The sequence below is a fragment of the Nothoprocta perdicaria genome, unplaced genomic scaffold (assembly GCF_003342845.1).
Source record: "Nothoprocta perdicaria isolate Ctin4 unplaced genomic scaffold, notPer1 scaffold_390, whole genome shotgun sequence".
Classification (NCBI taxonomy): domain Eukaryota; kingdom Metazoa; phylum Chordata; class Aves; order Tinamiformes; family Tinamidae; genus Nothoprocta; species Nothoprocta perdicaria.
The window spans coordinates 118,416-140,143 of record NW_020455633.1 but is presented as its reverse complement, the minus strand read 5'-3'; the positions used below and the strand labels follow the sequence as shown (position 1 = coordinate 140,143).

General features: G+C 44.1%; 1 protein-coding gene across 2 annotated transcripts in view; it reads left to right on the top strand.

Moving 5' to 3' along the window:
* LOC112952135 (protein Wnt-3a) overlaps nt 1-19,324 on the top strand; it is an 83,016-nt gene extending 63,692 nt beyond the window's left edge. Inside the window, exons 2-3 of one of the 2 annotated variants that reach the window (XM_026044944.1) lie at nt 15,306-15,571; nt 18,327-19,324. In XM_026044944.1, the coding sequence (XP_025900729.1) occupies nt 15,306-15,571; nt 18,327-18,806 (746 nt within the window). In that variant the 3' untranslated portion in view covers nt 18,807-19,324. The remainder of the gene's footprint in view (nt 1-15,305; nt 15,572-18,326) is intronic. The other variant, XM_026044946.1, reaches the window with a different exon arrangement.
* The last annotated feature ends 2,404 nt before the right edge of the window (nt 19,325-21,728 follow it).

Below are 21,728 nucleotides of genomic sequence, written 5' to 3'. Positions count from 1 at the left end.
GCAGGACCAAGCTGATTAGAAAGATTCAGTAAATTCTCCAATCAGAGCATTAGCACAGATCCACTCAGTAAGAAGCTGGCTCTAGGTACGTAGTTGGCTTCTCCTCTGAGACATGGAGCAACTTCCACTGGTTTCTACCAAGAGCTGGAAGTTCTCAGCTTCTCTCAGGATTGATCTCTGCACCTGCAGAGCAAATGCCTGTAAATATTGTTGTGGTTTTGGTGGCTTTTTATTTATAATATCAAAACCTGCTGCTTTGATTAGAGATAGGGGGAGGGACAAAATCTGACAGTGTTCTCTGGCATTTAGTTCTTAATTGGAATATTCCCCTAGGGCATTTAAAAAAAATTAAACTGGCCCAGATTTTTTTTATGAATAACACTTTAATTAATTTTTTACATATTAAATGCACATCAGTCGAAATACTTAGACAAATAGCATGAGTATTAATCATGTATAAGCAGAGGGATGAATCAGTCTAAGGCTGTGTATGTTATAACACCCTCTCCCTCCACTGGTACATGTGAGAGGCTGAAAAGCAGAGGGAATTACCCTGACAGATGGAAAACAGGGAGGAGAGAGAGCGTAGGAAAAGGCCAGGAGAAAGGAGGTGTCCCCAGTGGGATTGATAAGGTAAGGGATGTCTTCCTTATGCAGCGGCTCAAACACAAGATATCAAGGGACTTGAGCGTTGATTCCCAGCTCTGATCTGCTGGACAACTCATTATTTGGTTCTCCTGTCTTTCTTTCCTTTCACCTCCTCCTTTGCTTTGCCCAGATTAATTGGGCAAGCTCTTCTCTGTGTCCATTGGGCAAGAAGCCATAGACTTACAAACTGCAGCCAGGGGATTTTGGTTAGACCTTAGGAAGAACAGGCTAACGGTAAGGGTAGTGAAGCATGAGAATAGATTGCCTGGGGAAGGGGTGGAAGCACCAACCTGGGAGGTTTTCAAGAACAGGTTAGACAAACATCTGTCAGGGATAGTTTAGGCAGAGTGGATTCTGCCTTTGGGCAGAGGGGTACAAGGTCCATGTCTGATTTTTTTGTGATTTGAAGTTTTTTTTCTGGAGCAGGAGCTGAGCCTGTGTGGGGGTTAGTGCAGTGTCTCCCTCTCAAGGAAAAGTACTCACTTTAGTGGCAGGAGTCTAGGCATCAGTTTTATATAACATAGCAAGAAGTAAGGTGTCTCGGTTGAAAAAAAAAAAAAAAGGATTTTTTTTGTGTGTGTGTGTGTGAAAAAAATGTGCCTATACCCGGATGTATCCCTAATAATGACGGTTTAATTATTCTGCCATTTCTACTGAACCAGATAAAGGAATTTTCTGATTTATATCAGGCTGACAGGAGAGTCAGGCCCAACCTTGCTCTGCTGATGGCCAAAATATATTCTTACCTTACCTTTATTTGGCACTTCAGTTATCAGCTACTCCTACTCTTTACACAGGGCAGCAGCAGTGTTACAACCATGGCAGCTTGCATTTAATAGCAAGAGAGGAATCCTTAGCAACTTCCATCCCAGGAGACCACCAAATGCATGGCTTTGATTTGTTTCATCTAAGACATGCAGGGATGAAAGCGATGTGCACTGTTGCTAAACCCTTGAGGTAGTGGGTTCCTCCAGCAGCTTGGTGAACACTTTCCACTTCCACTGACGGCAGTGCCTGCAGAAGAGGTCATCACCCTTCTCCTCCACCCCAAGTTAATAGGTTGGATAAGGAATCATGCATCATTCCCACCAAAACTGGAGAACACACACCCATAGCTGTGGGGTGTGGATGCTGTTTAACAACCCGAAGCAGAACTACACCGGCATTTAGGGTGCAAAGTCAAGCATAACAATGTGTATAGTTGTCAAATACGAAGGTAGGGCTGACATAAGAGCAAGAACTCATTTAGTCAATTAAAAACAGTAAGAATAAGTGCAGGCTGGCACGTTTAAGGTTTCTTGCTATTGGACTGGTGAAGTTCAGAACAGCTTCACAAAAACAAGTAGAAGAAGCAAGAATACCCTAATGCCATGCAGTCTGAGGAAGGGAAGTCTTCATCAAAGCAAATGTTAAAGATTTTCAAATTCTGTGTGCCCATCATTTTCCTCGCCTTGGAGGATGAAACCCATGTGTAGATAAGATTGAAAGGGATTGTCTCCATTGGAGAGCGCCTCCACAGTTGGCCCATGTATGACTTCTCTAGCCCTGATAGCTGACAAGTGCATGGCGCGGGGCTGGGCAAGAAAACTGCATCTCTGTAATTAAGTAGGTGGGTGTTATGCGAATTTAAGAATCCTGGGCAAAATATGCTAAGTACAAAATTAATGAAACCGGCTTGTTTTATGAATACAAATGATGACTAGTTGAGAAAGAGCTGTCTGGAGGCGTTTGGTATCTTTTGCTTCTACAGCAATTCTGTTTTGAGGTCAAACTATCTCATGTTGCAACTGCTGTGCTCTAGTTCTGACTGCAAAAAGGATCCTATAGTAGAAGACCAAGGCTTGACAGCACTGTCATCAGGAGATGTTTTGAGGATCACTGGGTCAGAGATCTACATGATGCAGTGAAGAACAGAAACTGCCATATCTGAGGGCTTCTTGGTGGGTATCAAAACTCACAGTTCTCATAATTCAAGTTGAAAGATGGTCCCTAGTCTCACCACTAAAAATATGTGGCACTTGACTGCCATGTGGCACATGTCTGAGATGTGTGTGACCTTCATCACTGGTGTGCACACAGGCACACAGGCACACCAGACCATCCACAGTAGTGGGGTGAAGGTAGACAAAAAGAAAACAGGTCAGTTTCATGAATAGTGGAGTGATTTTTAGCATTCAGAAGAAAAGAGGAAGATTTTGGTACTAATATAAAAACAATTAGTTGGGTAAATAAGGAGTGTAGTTTCATTTCATCTCTGTGATCCAAGATAGTTTGCTTCAGTGTTTTATATCACAACTAGATACAAGTTGTGTTTATTATTACTACTACTACTACTACTACTACTACTTCTACTTAACTCCCCTCTATAACGTGAAGATGAAGATAAAGGAAATATTTCCATTCATCAAGTTTCTATAGTCTTACATTCACCAACAACTCAAACTCTTTGCCTTGTCTTTAGGGCAACAGATCACCAGTTGGTCTCCTCACTAAGCACTAACCAGGCATGCTTTTACTCAGCCCCTCAAATCAAACAGAAGACACCTTTCTTTTATTCTAGTAGAATAACAGACTCTTTGTGGTTGCTCATGCTGCTATTCCAATTTTGTCTCCCTAAGACTGGAAGATTTAAGGGAATGTCTCCCAGAACACGACTGTTGGTCGTAAGAGTTCCTGCAATGGCTTGATTGTGAGAATTATGCACTGAAAAACTTGGGATTTGAACCCACTTGGCCTCCAGATTTTTTTATGGGGATTTTTTATCGCTGGCAGGACATAGCCTTCTCCTCTAGAAAGGGTGGTATAGTACAGGTCTTGTAGTTACTCTTTTGGTTGTTTGGGCTGATAGGTTGCCTGTATCTAGAAGATATGCTCTGTTCGGCAGAGTCCTCACACGCACTCATTTTATGATGGGTAAGGACACAGCTAAGTACAACATTAGACAAGCACTCAGTACATTTAGCTCCCTTTTCCACTTGCAAATTATACAAGAGCTTCTACTGTTATCAGAATATCTGTCATCCAAAGTTTATCTCTTGATGCATAATTGCTTGTAAATCATCCAGTCCGTGTCCGGCCCTTTTCAAATTTATTATTTCTCTCTAAGTAGAATTGCAGTCCCCCTTGCTTCACCAGCTGGCTGCATCCTTGGGATCAGACAGCAGGAAAAAGGACGATTACTCTGAATTTCACAGGTGGGCAAGTGAGGCAGAGCAGACGAGCTGCTCCAAAGCCATGCTGCTTAATCCTGCCCAGAGTTGAGACCCTTATCCCTCAGGAACCAGAGATACAACCTCCAAACCATGCTTCTTCCTAAGGACTATTTGTAAAGCAGCTTTTCGTGCTGTGGGAGTTGCATAAACTTTTCTGCCTTCTCAACTAGGTGAAAATGAAACCCACCACCAAAAAAAAAATCCTGCTCCAGAAGGGTGAACAGTTCCCTTGCAATTCCACTGGCACCCAAATCCACTCCCTTTTCCAAATCGCGCCTGTAAAGCAAAAACTTTTGCAAGCAGAAAAATTGCTTAATTGCCTCAAATTGATTCCATGGTTTTATTAAGATATTTGCCCAGCTCTATTATGGTTAATTATTTGTATTACAGTAGACTCTGAGGCCCCAAGCAGAGATCAGGGCTCCATTGTACTAAGCACTGTACAAGCACATAATAACCAAATCACTCCTTGCCCCAGATAGCTTACAATTACATGGAGAACTGCAGTGGAAACATACCACAGCTGCAACGCTCGTGTGAACACCCTTCCAGAAGGGCAAATGGGCATTTAGAAAGCCAAGACGGACCCTAGTGAGGGTCAGGGTTGTTTTTATTGTGCATGTTCCTCGCAGCCCCTCTTTGCTTGTTGAGCTGTGGTGGGAAAAGACATAGGAAGACTATTGAGATATAATCATCACAGGGAGGTTTTGTGGTGAACAAGCAGAGTGAAACAGAGAAGAGGAAAGAAAAGAAGAAGGAAAATTAAGTTCCTGAGCTGTTTTCGCACTCGTGTTTCGCTTCTGTGAACCTCTGAGCTCTCAGCTGGGAAGCTGGGCTGCAGGAGATTCGGGAGGGAGTTTGTTTCCCTGGGGATTTCCAGACTCACTTTGCAAACTCGGAGCATTCTTCTGCTTAGGTGGATGTTGAAAAGATGATGCAGCTTTGAAGCGAGCTCTTAGAGACCCTCCACCTGCTGCCATCCTCTGCTTCCACGCATTTCCAAGGAGCAAAAATCCCATAGGGGAACTCTGCCCTTCACCTTTCCTCTCACTGTGCCTGTATCCAGCTCTGCAGATAGAGCTGTGCACAGGAAAATTTGCAGCTTGAGTGATTCAAGATAGGGGAGCTTACCCACAGTTGCACACTGATAATGTGGGGCAAATTTTGAAGTTTTCTGGAGATGGTGTCCAGGACTGGGAGTGTGGCAGTTTTGGGATAATTTGGGATCTTCTTTGCACTCTTGAGCATTGGGTGCCCCTTAGGAGCCACCCTGTAGAAGATGTGTGTCGTTGTTACAACCCGGCTTCGAAGGGAGTCGAGGGTGGAGAGGACGTGAAGTGCAGTGAATTGTACCCTAAAAACAAGGAGAAAATGCAATTGCTTCCACACACTAAACTCGGGCCTCAAGTGGAGCGGGAAACTCTGGAGACAACTCGGTGTGTATGTCTGTGTGTGTGTAAAACAGCCTTGCAGAATATCCCGGCTTTAGCAGGGCTTTGAAAAAGATCTGGGTGGTGATTCAAAATCCAGGTTATGACCTGTGACCTTTGGATGAGAAATTGTTGCCATTTAGGATGTGTTAGGAGGTCCATCCTTTTCATCAAATGCGTGTTTCTTCTTGCTGCGGGAGGCAATCACACCGGTATATCATTAACTCGCAGAAAAGGAGGCTGTAAAAGAAGTTGATGGGGGACCTTAGCCCACACCCTGCTGGGGTCTGCTCAGAGCACAATATCCCAGCGACCATGAGATTAAGCTAAAGAGAAAAGTGAAAATGCTTTTCACGATTCACACGCCCTTTAGATTGTTTTATTAAACCATTTGAATAGGGATTTCCCTTTCGGCCGACAACGGGGCCCGGCCAATGCATAGTTCTAGGTTGCTATGACTTAGTTGGTGCTGGCTAATCACAAGTGAGGGCAAATTTCATATAAAATATCTCGGGCCATTGTCAACCTAATGCAGCGTGACAGTGCCAGCACAAAGGGGGATTCATTCACCCCAGCAGGTAATAAGGACGATTTGCCATACCAACCAGGCAGTCTCGAGGGGGGCTGTCAAATACGATCAGAGCAGCGAAATGGAGCCTCGCATTCCTTTCTCAGGTGGGCGAAGGCGATCCTTTTGTTCGACCATGTTGCTTCTGATAACAGAATACAATTTTTTTTTTCTTCCCCCTATCCTATTGACCGCCAGGGCTGTTTTGCATAGCGGGCTTTGGTGCTGGCTTTTTCCTTTCCCGTGCCTTTTTATTACTATTTTTTCTTATAATAGGCAGGAGGGACCCTGATGATCCTTTAACCTGCTCGCCTCTGGAAAGTGCCCTGGAGAATTTCGCCCGGGGTCCTTCCCTGCTCCTTTTCTGCCTTCCCCTTTCATTAAGGAATCGAGGCTGCCACAATGAGCACACTGTATCTCGGCTAATAACCTCCAATTGGCATACAGCTTCCTTTTGTCTGAATCTTTCCATGGACATCAGGCCATCGGGGAGACCAAGGGTCGGGATAACTCTGGGAAGTCTGACCAGATAAGAGAACTTGGCCATTTTGGGATGCAATATTCAGAATTAAGGGAGAAGGAGGGGGTGGGTCAGGCAAAGAGGGTTTCACACATGACCAAACCAGCAAAAAAGACAGATAAAATGTGCTTGCATTAGGCAGGGTAGGTAAGGAGACCTACATGGCAATGATTAGATAGAGAGATAAGGCAACGGAGAGCACGACAGAGGGATGTTTGCTTTGCAGGTATCAGACTTGGTTTGCTGATACCAGACAGTCCCTCCTGATTTGCCTATCTTGGGGGTCCGGTTACCTGCGATCACCCGAGGTTATTTTGACAGTAGCTAATTAGCGAGAGCACCAGGCCCTGCTCCCAGCGAGACTCCCAGCCTGCTCCGGCGTCGGACAATCTGGCTCTACCTGTTCCGGGGGCCTCGAACGCCTGGAAGAGCCAGTGCCCTGCCGCAGTTTGCAGTGTGGCTGCTCCTTTCAACAAGAGCAAGAAGCAACCAACAAGAACAGCAGCAAAACAACAACAACAACAAAAAGAACACTCTTCATATGTTTTAGGGGAACTTGGCCTTCAGGATTTTACAAGCCATGCTAATCCGACCTCCTTCAATCCAGCATTCCCTCTTATCTATATCACCTTCATGTTCCCTGGCAGGAATTGCCCACTTAATAATTTCCCTCCGATGATCTGAATCACAGCTAATCTGATCAAATGTCTTTTCAGAGTCTTTCATCTTCCCAGGGATGTGTTGACACTAGCACGTTGGTTCAGAGGAAACAAGAACTCAATCAGAACTTCATTCAAAACACAGATGGGACCCAAAGCTAACCTTTCCTTTAAGATATGCAAAAGTGTGGTTAGCTTCTTGTTATTATGTTCTGCATTTGCATAAGTCTTTGCATTTTGGGGCCTGATTTTTAGAAGGATAAAAAAAAGTCAAACAAACCCCGGAGCTGGATTTTGATGAGAAAGAGCAGAGAATCAGCTGGGCATGGAGTTGGCAAGGCTCTTGGTGGAGAAGGGCAGACTGTGGTATCACATGGAGCCAGGCATGGGAGTTTGGGGGTTTCTCCTCACTGACATCACTCTCTGCAGTGTATATGTGCCAAAACCTGGCTTGGGGGAACTGCATTTCCCCCAGCACCACCACTGCCTCTTCTTTAGAGCTTCACCACCCCATTCATGGTTAGGCCTGAAAGTCTCAGTTACCTGCACCCCCTAGGGCTTATGGTTTTTGTAAAGCAGCTTCCCCAAACTTATAAATACACTCGGGAAACGTTGCTAAAGATGAAGAGATGGACCTGAGACAAGGCTGCAGGAATTGGGGTTTCACCACTGCATGGCTCCAAGCCATTCAAGTCATAGACTGTAAAGCCATGCAGAGATTTCAGTCTTGCAAGTTTTATATTTTTAGATTTTAGAGGAACAGATTCAGTGCTCTTTCTGTGCTCAAGGGATCCTGTGCAAACATTTAGGCCCTGTTAGTAAAGAGAGGTTTGATGGGGACTTGCAAAGCTCTGCGCACATCTTCTCTGTGCAACTCCTGAAGCTACTGGAAACTCCTGCAGCTACTGCCGAGACCTGCATGGGTTATCATCCCAGAGGAGGTGCTGATAAGAAAATAGCCCTATCCACATAGCACAGCACACATACAGATATAGGTGATATTCTCCTGGAAGGCTCACTCAGAGAGAATGAGTGTCAGTCTTCGGGTAATAAGGCACCATGCACTATAGGGTAAGGAGAAACGTCCCTCCTTTGGTCTATCTGTTTTGTAAGGTTGTAGACTGAAAGGACACTTAAAGCTCAGGCTGTAGGTGGTAAATGGAGCTTTCTTCCCTACTCCTCTATAGATAATGTGCACCATCTGGTCTGTGGTGTGAGCTAGTAATCAGGTAGGTGGACTGTGAGCCTGAAAATACCACAGCAATTGCCACTTGAATGAATCTGTAAGCTTTCCATGATACATGAATTTAGAGAGTTTTTGCCAAAAAAAAAGAAACTGAGGCAAAGTTGCAGGGTTGTCCATGTCCTTGCTTAATATATGTTTCCAAAGCTTTCCTAAAGTCCCCAGAGACATCTCACCCTTCACTAGCCACCTTCCAGAGTGATGATGCTGTGACTGAGCAGAAAATTAGAGCCAGGGCACTCAGCTACTTTGTGTTCAGGCTTGGAGGGATGCAGAGTATAAAAAAAATGAAAACTTCTAACAAGCTCAGGCTCTTTTCTTACCAGTCTCATCATGGGAAACATTTTACAGTCAGTATAAATATAGCAGATGCTATAGACATTGGGGAATGTGCTCAGTGTAATGATTTACCCTCCCACCAGGAAGCCTAACTGGTTCCCTTCTTTCTATAGCCCTTGTGTTTGACACACTCAAGGCCACAGCTCCCTCCTCTCCACCTTCTTTAGTGTGTGGAAGATGCATCTTTAAAAATAAACAGTGAGCCGTACTCAAGTTGGTACCCCCAAAGATTTTGAGGATCCTTCAGCACCAGGACAGGAGATGCTGTTGCATGAGGCCAACTCACCTTGGTTGGCAAGACTGAGTTGGGGGAAGTAAGAATGCTGGAAACAGGGGCCTTTTTGGAGTGGAGATAAAGCCAGGTTGAAGCGGAGCCAGCCAGCTTATGTAAAACCCTTTCAGTTGGTTTATCAGAGATGGGATCCTCTCTTGCTACAATCGAGAGGAATGTGGTGAAACTGAAGCTCGCCTGCCTCTGAGGCTACAAGAGCCAATATTTTGTTTCCAACGTTCCCACTATTTTCCCCACGAGCAATGTCAGGCTCGCAGCAGCTGTGACACCTCTGTGATCCTCCTCCTCTTCCCTCCTTTATGATGGGAGTGACTCTTGTTCCCCTGCAGCACTTGGACACTGTCTCTGTGGCATGGATGGATCTGTGAGCTGGCGTGTGCCAAGGGGTTCCCTGTCTGATACAGTGTTCTGGGCTGTTCTCCATCTTCACTTGGTACAGTGCCAATATTTAGTAGTTCTGATTGGCAAATGATTTGTTTCTTTTTGATCATAAAAAAAAAAAAAAATCCTTTTTTTTTTTCCCCTTCCCTCCTCCCTTCCCTGGGGAGAAATATGTCCTGCATGCTGAGATATGACCCCTAATTTCATTCTTTGTCAAGTTTTCCTGAGGGAATTGGCCTAGTGAGAGCATAATAAGTCAGGACATCATTCCTATGTCCTGAATCCCTGGCTTTACTTCTGAGGGACCTGCTTGTTGACAAGTTTAGCAGACAGGCTAGCTGTGATAAGGGACCAGAGTAGCCTCTTTCTCCTGTTATCTGGGGCTAGCTAGGCTGCATGGCTGCAGATGGGACTTCTCCTCCACACAAATTTTGGGATTATGATTTACGTTAGTGTAAGACGTATCCATCTCTGTGTATGTTTTGGCAGTTCCTGTGATTTCTGACTCACCAGCCCTGCTGGATTTCACTTCTGCCATTCAGAAACTATCTGCATCTCCAAAGTGGGTACCTAAAAAAAAAAACACTTCACCGGTGTGTCAATCTATTCAACTCCCAATGAGCATCTGGTTCAAGGTACCTCTGAAAGGTGTCCTTCAGAGCTGAGATCTTCCTTCAGTCTTGTCTTTAGTGAAGTACCACGCAACAAAGGAACACTGACTTTTTTTATATCCATCAGCGCTTCAGCTCCTGATCCACAGTCAGTGTTAATTTCTCCTGGCATCCTTTTCCATCCACAGGGGAAGAACATAGCTTGGATCACTCTGCTTGTCAAAGCCTGCTTCATGGATTCCTCATTGTCTTCTTCCACTAGGCAAGGCTCTCCTCCCACTATAACTCTCCCAATCTCTAACCTGCAAGAAGGACCTCTGACCATAATAATCAGGAGGAAAATGAGCCATTAAGACAAGTATCCAACATGAGAGGCTGTGCCAGTAGGTACACCTATTCCAGAACCCCAAACAATAATGCAGCCCCAGCTTTGCAAGTTTCTTGCCTCTTAGAATTTGTTTTTTTCTTGTGTACTTGTCTATCTGTTTCAGTCTTTCTGCTGGCTTGCAGTTACCCCGCTGCAGTATTTTTCCTGTTGCAGGCCTAGGAGTAGCATAATTTATTCAGAGTAAAGATGCTAACGAAGGCTGAGAGGAGTGGCTAAGGTATGAGGTTTTAATGGTGAGCTGTTTTCTCACTCTTTCACTTCCTTCCAGAAACAATTTGGGCCAATCCTTTTCTTTTTCATAATGTTTATACATCATCCAGTTCACACAGGCCCCAACACAATATTTCACTCCAAGGGCCATATTTTAAAAAATGATGGTGATAAGCTGAAGTAATTGCAAAAAAACATGCAAGGAGAAGAAAACTGTGAGCAGAGCTATGATTACCAACTGAAGGGGGGCAGCAGAATTTCCCATGCTTGAAATCTTTTAATTAAGATTGGAGGTTGAAATCTGCAGAGCCCTTATGTTATATAGGAGAGAACAACACTCAGAACTATAGTACAAAGGTGGTAAGGAAAGTACTTTAGGTTTTTAAAACCAAAACCTACCATTATGTTCATTCTTCTGCTTCACCATTGTTCTTCCTCCCTCATATCTGGGACATCTACATGACCTAGGGTTAGTCATTCAGAAAAAAGATTTAAGGAAAATAAGTCACTGTCTGAGCAATAGAGCCATGAGACCTGGTCTCATATATTAGTACAGATATTTCTGTAGTTATTCACTTGCTTTCCTCATTCCACATCTTGCTGTCCCATTGTTCTGCTCCAGCACCTTCTAGACGCAATCCTGAAGACATCACTGGATTTAGCATTGTGGACTTCTGGGCAGATAAGCAGGACTGTCTTCAGGTATATGGATAAGAAAGTAGAGGCACAAACTGACTACAAGTTTTGCCCAAAGTTACATGAGAAATCTCTGTGAAGAGAGGAGTTCATACCTTAGGACCTCATTCTCTGCCTTCTGAATTCTTATTGTGGTACTGGCTGGCCATGACTTTCCATATCCCGAGATGTTTCTGATGCCGAGATAAGGTGGATAGAGATTCCCCATGGGAGGTTCATGCTCCTAGTTATGCAGACCAGGCACTTAGGAAACTACACTCCCAATATCCAGAAGTGACTTGGGTACATCTCCTTCTGGGGCATCTGTAAAGCGCTGTAGAAGGTACTCTATAAATTTCAACAGCCTTTCCACTGATAGACAACCCCTCTAAAAGGGTACAGAAATGGATACCTCAGATGCCATCCATCCAGATCTCTAGGCCTTAAGGGAAATTTGGGAGCAGACAGGTATCAGACAAGCTGAAGCCAGAGTTTTGGTGACCTTGTGCTGCACTAAAAACAAAGTGGTTAAAATGCTCTTAAGTCAACATCCCCATAAGGTATTAGTCTCCATTAACCTCCTGTTGCCAGATGACTTTCCAGAAGATCTCTTCAAGTTATAACGAGCTGCTTGTCTCCTGCTACCAGAACCACCCAGAGAGGAATGAGGCGACCTGACAAATATACTGCACTTCCCTGTTATCTTTGCTAAGTCTCTTGCATTTTTATATGGCACCTTAATAACCCCTCATTTCCATTACAAGTGCATGCTTTCCTTCTGCTTATCTGTATCTTTATACACTCCTTCTCCATTCCTGCAGCCACACTGCCTCCGGCTACAACCTAGGGAGCACTCCAGAGCTCAACAGGGTCAGGTCTGCTTAGTAATCAGAGGACAGTCCCATAGCTTAGTCCGTGGCAGGACGTGATTCAGGCGATGACGCTCTTCCATCTACGTCAATATTGAACTCGATGCCGTAAGTTAAGGGTAGGAGATGCAAACCCAGTGCCCTAATTTCATGAAGTCATTAAGAGATCGCAGGCAACTTTCTCAAGAGACAAACTCCTAACCTCGGTGCCGCGGGCCAGATTTCAGCTTCACTCTGCCCTCCTACATTCCCCAGGTAGTTACGATCAGATACAGCGCTATTTGCTTCCTGTTGTGTGCTGTTAAGTGGTGGCTACACTCCACCCCAGGGGTGGCTGCATTTCAAAAGGGGAGTGATTGCTGCATATAGAGGCTGTAAAAGCCATTGGGCTCTTTCTGGGAAGAGGAGCGCCAAGTATAATCGGTGCTTCTTAAGGGAAAAATCGTATCAAAATCCTCCTGGAGCTGACGGCTGTCCCTGTGGGCTAACACCAGTGGAGAATTTAAGTAACGGATGAGGGATTTAGGGAGAAATTGGTTACCTGTATCCCAATCCTCTGTAATCCTCTGTTCAGCTGTTACCTATGAGCACTCACCTTCTGCAGATGCTCTGGCCAAGTACCCCAGAGCTCCCTGGAGCAGAAACTCCTCTGCTGTGGACTCATCCTGGGTTCTGCTGAAACCCTGGGGAATCCTAAGACAGGGCCACCCCTCTGATGCACACACAGCACATGGTTTAGTGCAAAAATCTGCTTTCTTTTTGTTCACAGCATGGCAAGCCACTGACCTTGGCAAACATGAGTCTGGTGGATACAACACCTACCCAAGGAGCATGGTCTCAGGTTTGGCCTCCTGAGGGGAGGATACACCAGTGATGGGAGCAAATCTACGCAAGCAGTGTGGGCTACCAACCACAGCTATCGAGTAGAACAGGGAAAGAAGAGAAAGAAGCATTGCCTTCCTCCATGGTTCATATCAAAGTACCATGTCAAAGCACTCTGATTTCCTCTCTATCCTCTATATCTTCCACCTCCCTACAGAGGGCAAAGGGATTCATCCCACTGTCTTATCTGACTGGTTTCTATGAGCTTTTACAGTCCACTGATCACAGACATCCTTGGAGAACAGCATACCAAGCCCCCACCACAGAGGCTTAGCCTGTGGATCCCACCTGTGCGAGAGCAAGGTGCCGAGTCCTCAGTCCTTTTAGAACTGGGACACATCTGGTCATGCTCAAAAGCTGAGCTTTTAGGCAGGTCAGGAATTGTATGGTCACCAGTTGTGGGAAGTCAGCAGCTTGAGAAGTGTATGGTTACCAGTTGCGGGTTCCTCCAGGCTGGTCAGATGCTTAGCAAGGTTTTTTGAAATCACGTTGTGGAACTGAGGATTCCTACATTTTCCTTTTTTGGTTCTAGCCATTAGTGACTTGCTAACCTCACCATACGCATTGACATTGTGTTCCAGGACATTGCTCATACCTTCGGCTTGTAAGTTCATGCACATTATTTGATTTGCATATTGTTGTATTTGGTAGTCTTCCCAAAATTAAGCTGTGCTGCACAAGTTCTAGCTTAAACCTTCAATCCAGCCTGGACTGCTCTGCAAGCACGCAGTTTTGATTTCTCCCCAAGAAAAATGTCGGCTTTTTGGCTTGGCATATTAAACTCACCTCATATTAGTAAAAGCATCTAGAAGATTAAGCCAAAATGCCCAGGGAAAGCCAAGATCAGCAAAATATAGTGCAGAGAAGGTTCAAGTGGATTTGTGGAGGCACCTCATGAGTTGATGTAAAGCTGAGTTTAAGTAAGTGAAGTTTCATCACCTGAAAAACTAACCCTCTGCCTTCATGGCTCCATTTGAATTTCAACCCTGTTCTAGCTCCATCACCAAAAGGCTTCAGAGACAACATGCTTTTTTAGCTAAATGATCTATGTACAAAAGAGGAGTTTGTGAGGGGAAGAGGAAAGGAGGTTCCAAGAATGCAGGCTACCAGAATCACTCTGTCTTCTTAGAGATGCCTCAAAGGGTTGAGACTAGGCCTTTCCATAAAAATGCCATTTGTCTGAAGCCGAAAAGCACTACCATGGTGTTTTCTAAACTCTGAACTCTGGAGTCACTTCTAGTGAATGAAGAAACAGGACGAGACTGAAACTGAAAACAAAAACCTGATGCTTCATATATTTCCCATCTGCAAAGTGTTTTCAAAGATTTAAGTTTTATTTCAACACGGTGTAGAAAAAAAGCACAGGAAACCAGGAAAGTTACAGTAACACTGAGCTGTCCTTCGCCATCCAGGCTGAGCTAGGATGAAAGATCGTGAAAGAGGATCTCCACAGAGATCATGCTTCCTCATTCCCTAATGAGAGGGGATCAGAATGCTGATCCTAACCCATATTCTGAGATAATGGACAGAAAAGCAAAACTCACTGCCAGTCCCCTCTGCAGGGACCTTAATTGGGCAAGTAAGCAAAGCACTGAATAGATACAAGAAGCCCTGGGTTGAACATTGAGTCATACAATCTAGGAAAAAGAAGATGGCTTCAGGATGGATGATTGAGTCAGGATTTATCTTACGGAGTGCAAACCAGGGAGTGTCTGGCCATCCTAACATTTTCCCACCATCCCGCCAGCAGCAGCTATCCCATTCAAGGACAAGAGCTTTGACTGGTGCCAGTGACACAACCAAGGGTAGATACTAGTGTTCACTGGAGATCTTCACTTTCCAAATTATATGGATGCAGATGAGTTTCTGTTACCCGAATTAAAGACTTCAGCTCTGGGAATGGTCAAGCGGTGCACTTTAGGCAAATGTAGATGCTGCCTCCTGCCTGGATGGAAGAAGCCCCTAAAGTTACCCAGAACTGTTAACCTCTGACTCTCTCTGCAAGATGCAGAGAACTCAGCATCATTCTGATTTTACTATATTATTTCTGAATGGCTTGGTAAAAACAGGGCAAAGTCCTGATTATCTGCAAAGTCCCATGTACCGTAAAACCATAGGCCCTCTGAAACTCAGCTCTCCACTATTTTTTGTTTTGCCATGGTCCTCTCCTAAGACCTTAGTCAAAACTTTTGGCTGACTTCAGTGAGCTTAAATCAAGACTATTTCCTAGTGTAATAAAATATCCCTGGAGTGAGTAGAAGACCGTAAGGAGGAGGACTCTCGGCCTGCTGCCATGTCCTTGAGACAAGGTATTCAGTGTTGATTGTGGCCACACATGGTCCCTTACCTAACAAATATTCATGGTTTCTCTTTCACAGCTACCAGGGAATCAGCCTTTGTCCATGCCATTGCCTCTGCTGGAGTAGCTTTCGCAGTGACCAGATCCTGTGCCGAAGGCTCGGCCACCATCTGCGGCTGTGACACTCGCCATAAAGGCTCTCCTGGAGAAGGCTGGAAATGGGGAGGCTGCAGCGAGGACGTGGAGTTTGGGAGCATGGTGTCTCGGGAGTTTGCTGATGCCCGGGAGAACAGACCAGACGCTCGGTCAGCCATGAACAGGCACAACAATGAAGCTGGAAGGACCGTAAGGCCGTTTAGTTTTACCTTACTTGACCTGCCCTTAAACATTTTCCACCTACTACTTTAGAAATCCATAATGAACAGCTGGAGGGACCTGAAGGGAATAACCAAACCTAAATATGAACTGTTTTCCATCACAAAACAATGTTATGTGCCCTATGATAGCTCTTGACGTGGTCATGATCAGTGGTTCTTTGTTACTGATCTAAGGAACCTAAAAGTAAATGCAAACAAAAAGCCTCCGAGTCAGTTGCCCATCCCCTTTTATAGTGATTGCATCAAAAAGACGTATTTCATCCTACCTTAAAGAAGAAATTTTAAATAGGTCAGTTGAATGAAGTCCTAATCTTGCCCCTCGGCGGTAGAAGGGGGTGCGTAAAACAGACAGAGATGTCTGTGCTGTAGACACCTGAGGTTAAAACAGATGAACTGGAGTTTATGGGCAGGATTCAGCAACTTAAATACAGGTATTTAGTTTAATGTGCGGTATCCTAAAGGATCCAACCTGCCCTCCAGCTGCTACTGTGAAAGTCAATGGATCTCCTGTAGGTCCTCTACCGTCCCTTGAGATTGAAGGTGAGAAAGAGCAGGAGAATATTTCCAACTCCTCTTCTTCACACTGTTCCCAGCATGTATTTAAAGAACATGAGAGGAAATGTGATTCTGATGTCTTCTGTTTAAGTCTTGCCCAGATCAGTCACTGCCTCATAAGGAAGGGAATCTTTTCTGTAAGATGAGACAATCCCCATAACAGAGCTGAATTTGATTTTTTCGTCACAAGAGTAGTCCATAAATGTCAGAAAACCATGTCTTTTGGGAAACACTTGTTAAATTCAGTCACAAAACCCTTACTAATGAAGATCATGCTGTAGTTCCTATGAGATAATAGGGTTTTTTTTCTCCATTGATAAACTAAAGATAATTTTATCCCTCAGTGAAAGAAAAGAATCTCCTTAAAATCAACAGAGATTAATATGGGCTAATTCTCTTGGGAGAATCTCCTTCAGTACATGTATAGGAGGACACACAACTGTGCAGTGAGCCATAGCAAAGCCACCACAGTTGCACTGTTGGGAGACCACTGTCCACGGACAGGCTAGGACATGAGCTCCTCAGATGGACATGGCCAAAACCCTGAAGAATTTGCCCCCCTCACACCTCTGGAGAGCTGGTCTGAAAGGGGACCAACCTTTCAAATAAAAAACACCAGAACAAGTGTCCACTGTGAAGATGAATATGAGAAATAAACTGATTTCCCAAAACACTGGCCCACGTTGCCCCAGGTCCCACAAGGCATTGTGTATTTCCAATGGCAGTTACTGGGCAAGACTGCTGAGAACAGGAGGACTGTGGGGAAGCTGGATAGAGTGGAAATATGGATTTACCTTAGACTGAGAATTTCCAGAAAAAAAAAAAATCAAAATGCAAGTAAAGATCCCTAGGATTTCAGTCCTACAGAGGTCTTTTTACTGCATGTCTTTTCACTTGGCACTGAGTTATTTCTGGATATTTTACAAATGTCAAAGATTAAAGAGTAAATGTCACAGCATTGTCTGAAATACTACTGTTTTATAATATATTTTCCATTCTCCTCATGCCAGCGCTCATGGGGTAGGTGTTTCAGGCCTCCATGCTCTAATGTTTCCAGTGAAACCTGAGCCATAGGCAATGTTGCATATTAGTTCCCATATGAACTCAAATCCTACCACCAGGCCAGAAGCTTTGATTAAGTTCAGGATGATTATATGAACCAACCATTTTGTGGTTCTCTCTCATCTAATTACAACCTCTTTTGCGGTGTGTGATACTCCGTAAATAACACAGGAAAGCACCTGGTGAACAGCAAGGTGCTGATTCATGGCAAATCTTTTGGACTCAGGCTGGCACTAGTCTGTTCATGTACCCAGAAATTTGCTGATCAGTCTGAAACAGCAGATTATTGAGTAAGTTGCATAACGCTGTCTCCCACCTCAGCATACTGAATGCCAACCCTCTCTACAAAACTTTGGACTAATTTAACACAAGGTGAAAGCAAATAACCATCTCTTGGGATCAATAATTGTGTTTCTGTTTACGCTGAGACAGAACTTTGAATTTTAAGATCAAAAGTGGGACTTCTATTTTTCCTTTGAAATAGCTTTAGAAAAAACATAAATTTGGTTTAAAAATGAGAATATATTTCTTTTACCTATTTTAGACTTTGCCACCAGCAAGGCTAGAACTTTGCCTAAATAAGCATGAAAACATATGTCAAGGATGAAATACTACGCTAGATGATTAGGACAATTCTTTTTTCTTTGATTTGCAGTGGAATGGTGGTATATTCCATTTATCATAGTTTTGTCATTGTTTTAGCTGGGTTTTGTGTTATTTGCTTTTATGCCTAGATGTGCCTGAATTTCATTCTCGGTTTAAAATACTATAGTATCCACATGTGAGCATTGTTAAGATAAAAATTAATACAGAAATCACTTCAGATGCTTCAGTGAAAGCACTTTATAGATGCTTTAACCTGGGATGGGAGTGAGAAATAGTTACTGAAAACACCACCACTACTGAAGTTTATATCTGCCTCAGACCTAGAATCTGAGCAGTGCATTGGCTGAGGGATAAGGTGATTCTCATTCACAGGTATATGAACATCTGTAAAAACACCATAGCTCACTAGGAAATCTTTGCTAAATAGTAGAACTCAATGTATGTTTTGATTACAGGCTAATATCTTCCTTCTTCTTTGCCTGTCCTCTCCTCTTTTTCAGTCCATTATAGAGCTCATGCACCTTAAGTGCAAATGTCACGGCCTCTCAGGCAGCTGTGAAGTGAAGACCTGCTGGTGGTCTCAGCCGGACTTCAGGGTCATCGGTGACTATCTCAAGGACAAGTACGATAGCGCTTCCGAAATGGTAGTGGAAAAACACCGGGAATCCCGTGGCTGGGTTGAGACCCTCAGGCCCAAATACAACTTCTTCAAGGCTCCCACTGAGAAAGACCTGGTTTACTACGAGAACTCGCCAAACTTTTGTGAACCCAACCCTGAGACAGGTTCTTTCGGGACCCGTGACAGGATCTGTAACGTCACTTCCCATGGGATTGATGGATGCGACCTTTTGTGCTGCGGCCGCGGGCACAACACAAGGACTGAGAAACGGAAAGAGAAGTGCCACTGCATCTTCCACTGGTGCTGCTATGTTCGCTGCCAGGAGTGCATACGAGTCTATGACGTCCACACATGCAAATAAAGCAGGAGAAATCCTTCCCTGGGCTCCAAGTGGAGGAACAGATTTGAGCCTACTTCCTCTGAGGTTGCAGACGTGAGAGAAGTCTACTTTTTGATATTAAAGAATAATAAAATAAAAAAAAAAAAGGCTAAAACTGGTTGGATAGAATAGGTCTAATGACTTCTGGGCTATCCCAAGGTACATCTGGCAGCCATAAGGGTATGCCCCTATTATGCCTCCTGTAGGAGACAGCAGTTTCTTCAACTAGCTGATAATACACAGCTAGAAAGAAGAGTATCAGCAAGAGCATGGATTTGCTCTGCTGTCACCCACCTGAAGTGACTCGTGTGATTAAGTGTCCTTTGAAAGACTTGCATCTTCCTAAAATCAAATTCTCCTTTTCCCTCAGCTAGGGAGAGGTTATGTTGGACGACAGCACTAAGCTTTCTGAGATCTATCTACTTACCCAAATGGCCAGATTCTATGTATAATATGAGCAACAACAAGAGCAAAAGAAATACAAGCAGATAAATTAATGAATGGTTTTAAAATGCAAATCCTCCTTTGCTTTTGCCATAGAATCAGAGAAGTCTACAGATACATTATAGAGTTACAGAGTGGGCAGGCTCTCTGCATGAACTTCTTTAGCATAGTAGCTTCTGCCAGATTTGACGTAGGATGCCGTGACACCTGTAGACATGGAGGGAGAGAGAAGGAGAGGGAGAAAACTGCTGATTGTTTCCTACATGCGCCCTGTTGGCACATGGGTGATATGCACACTAAAGGAAAGGTCTGTGCCTGACATGTGAAGTGAAGAGGACTCAGCATATGCAATGAGAAGGAGACAGTCCCATCTTGACAGACATTGCTGCAGATGTGGCTCAGTAGGTGACTCAGCCAGTGAGGCTTCCTCTGAAACGTGCAGTGCAAAAGGAGTCTCCTGGGGCTGAATGCTCACTGTTGGAGTAGGATGCCTGGCTTCTTAGCATCCCAGCTCACACCAGCAAAGGAGGAAAGGGAAAGTGTCCACCCCTCCCGTCTTGTTGGAGAACACCATAAGTAACAGTGGAAAGTGTACTTAGTCCACTCCATCTGCTCTCCACGCCTCATGGAGGCCTCCCCACGTGCACTTAGCAAAACCTTTACATCACAAGTCGGCCAGGAAAATGACTTTGGAGGACTATTTGTCACCCATTAATTTACACGACTTTGAACCACCACCACAACCTGCAAGTTGGAACAGTTTCAAATTCTAACCAAGTTTGGATCCATATCCAATTTCTACAACCATTCCAGTCTACAAAAGCAACACAACACAAAAATACACAATCCAGACTCTGCAACAGCTCAGTTTGGATTCAAATACCAACTTTGCAGCGCAGCCACATCTGTGCTGTTCACCTCTGCCTCCATCCCTCTGCTGCCTGTAGCTCTATTTCTGATCAAGGCTTCCTTCAACTACATGGGTGTCCAAGCCTGAACCTTAGCCCATCTCCTTTGGTATTTACAGCACTGTAACTCTACTCTTTGCTTGAGTTACTCCTAAATGATACAGACATAAAGGAGTAGTAACTCAAGCACAGAATCTTAGCCTGTCCACCTCTGACACACTTGTCTCTTGCCCCCTTTTCCAGATCTACATCTTTGGATTCCCATCTTAGGAATCCAATTATCCCACCTGGGATAATGGATGGACAATTTTTTTTTCTCCCTTCAGTATTTGAAAGGAAATGTATAACTCCAGTAATCCATAGGAGTCTTTTTGTGGATGGCAAAGCAATGTGACCAGTGCTGTTGCTAACATCTGGACATTAGTGGAGAGAAATAAGAGTACTCTTCTCTCTTTGTCATCTTATTCCTTGGAACCGAAGGGAAGAACATGCAGAAGAGGCAGGGAGCAAACAGAACTTACTCCCATCAGCAAGAAAACAGGAGGAAATGATGCCTCCAAGGGTTGACTCTGAGTCACGGCGTCTCCCAGGACTACTCCTAGGCTGGTGCAGTTTATGCAGCATTATTTGTCTCAGGGCTGTGCCCAAGGGTGCAGGCAAGTTTTGCGTATTAATGGAGGCACTTCTAGCAACTCTCTACAAAACAGCTGCAGTGAAATGAGAGAAGAGATACAAAAGGGGAGGAAGGAGAGCAAAAGAGAGCAAGGGAGCAAAAGAAAGAAATGGGGAGAAAAACAACAGTATCTGTACATGTTTATTGTTACACACAATAAATAGCTATGCTCCAACTGATATAAAGTAGAGGATTACTAAAAACTGAGAGGATGAGAGGGTTCACAGCTATATATATTCACAGCTTGTAACACAGTCTTGGGAAAGGGGAAAACCTGGTATTCTGGCAAATAGAGAAGGAGGCTGCTGCAGGGAAATTGCAGAAAGAAAACACTGAAGAAGGCCACGTATGAGGTGAAAAGCATCAAGAAATTGCAAAAGATGAGACATTGGAAGATAAATCCAGTTTATTCAATATAACTTTATGCCAGCAGTTACAGTGCCACATGTTATATACATCCCAAGCATGGACTTCTGTCCCAACAGTATCCCAACAGTAAGGATGCAGATCATCATTGCAGGTTACATTCTCTATCAACTCATTGACTTGACCAGGATCACACCCACAACTAATTTTACCCTAGTACTTCTAACAAGCCTGTTTCATACTCCTCCTTTTACACCATACCAGTGAAGAAATGGTTTGAAGGGTTTGGTTTCCTTTCATGCAAGCTGAATTCTGGCCCCAACTCATTCCACAGCTCGCTAACATCAAAAAGTTCTTCTTTTGGACCAGCATCAGGGCCAACATCACTACAAGGTGAAGTTTTTTAGGAAGCACAAAACAAAAAAAAAAAGAAAAAGACAAAGCATTTGCTGAGCAATAGCTTATAAAGGTGAACAAACAGATTTTGACTGTGGTAGAGGAACTTGTTTCACT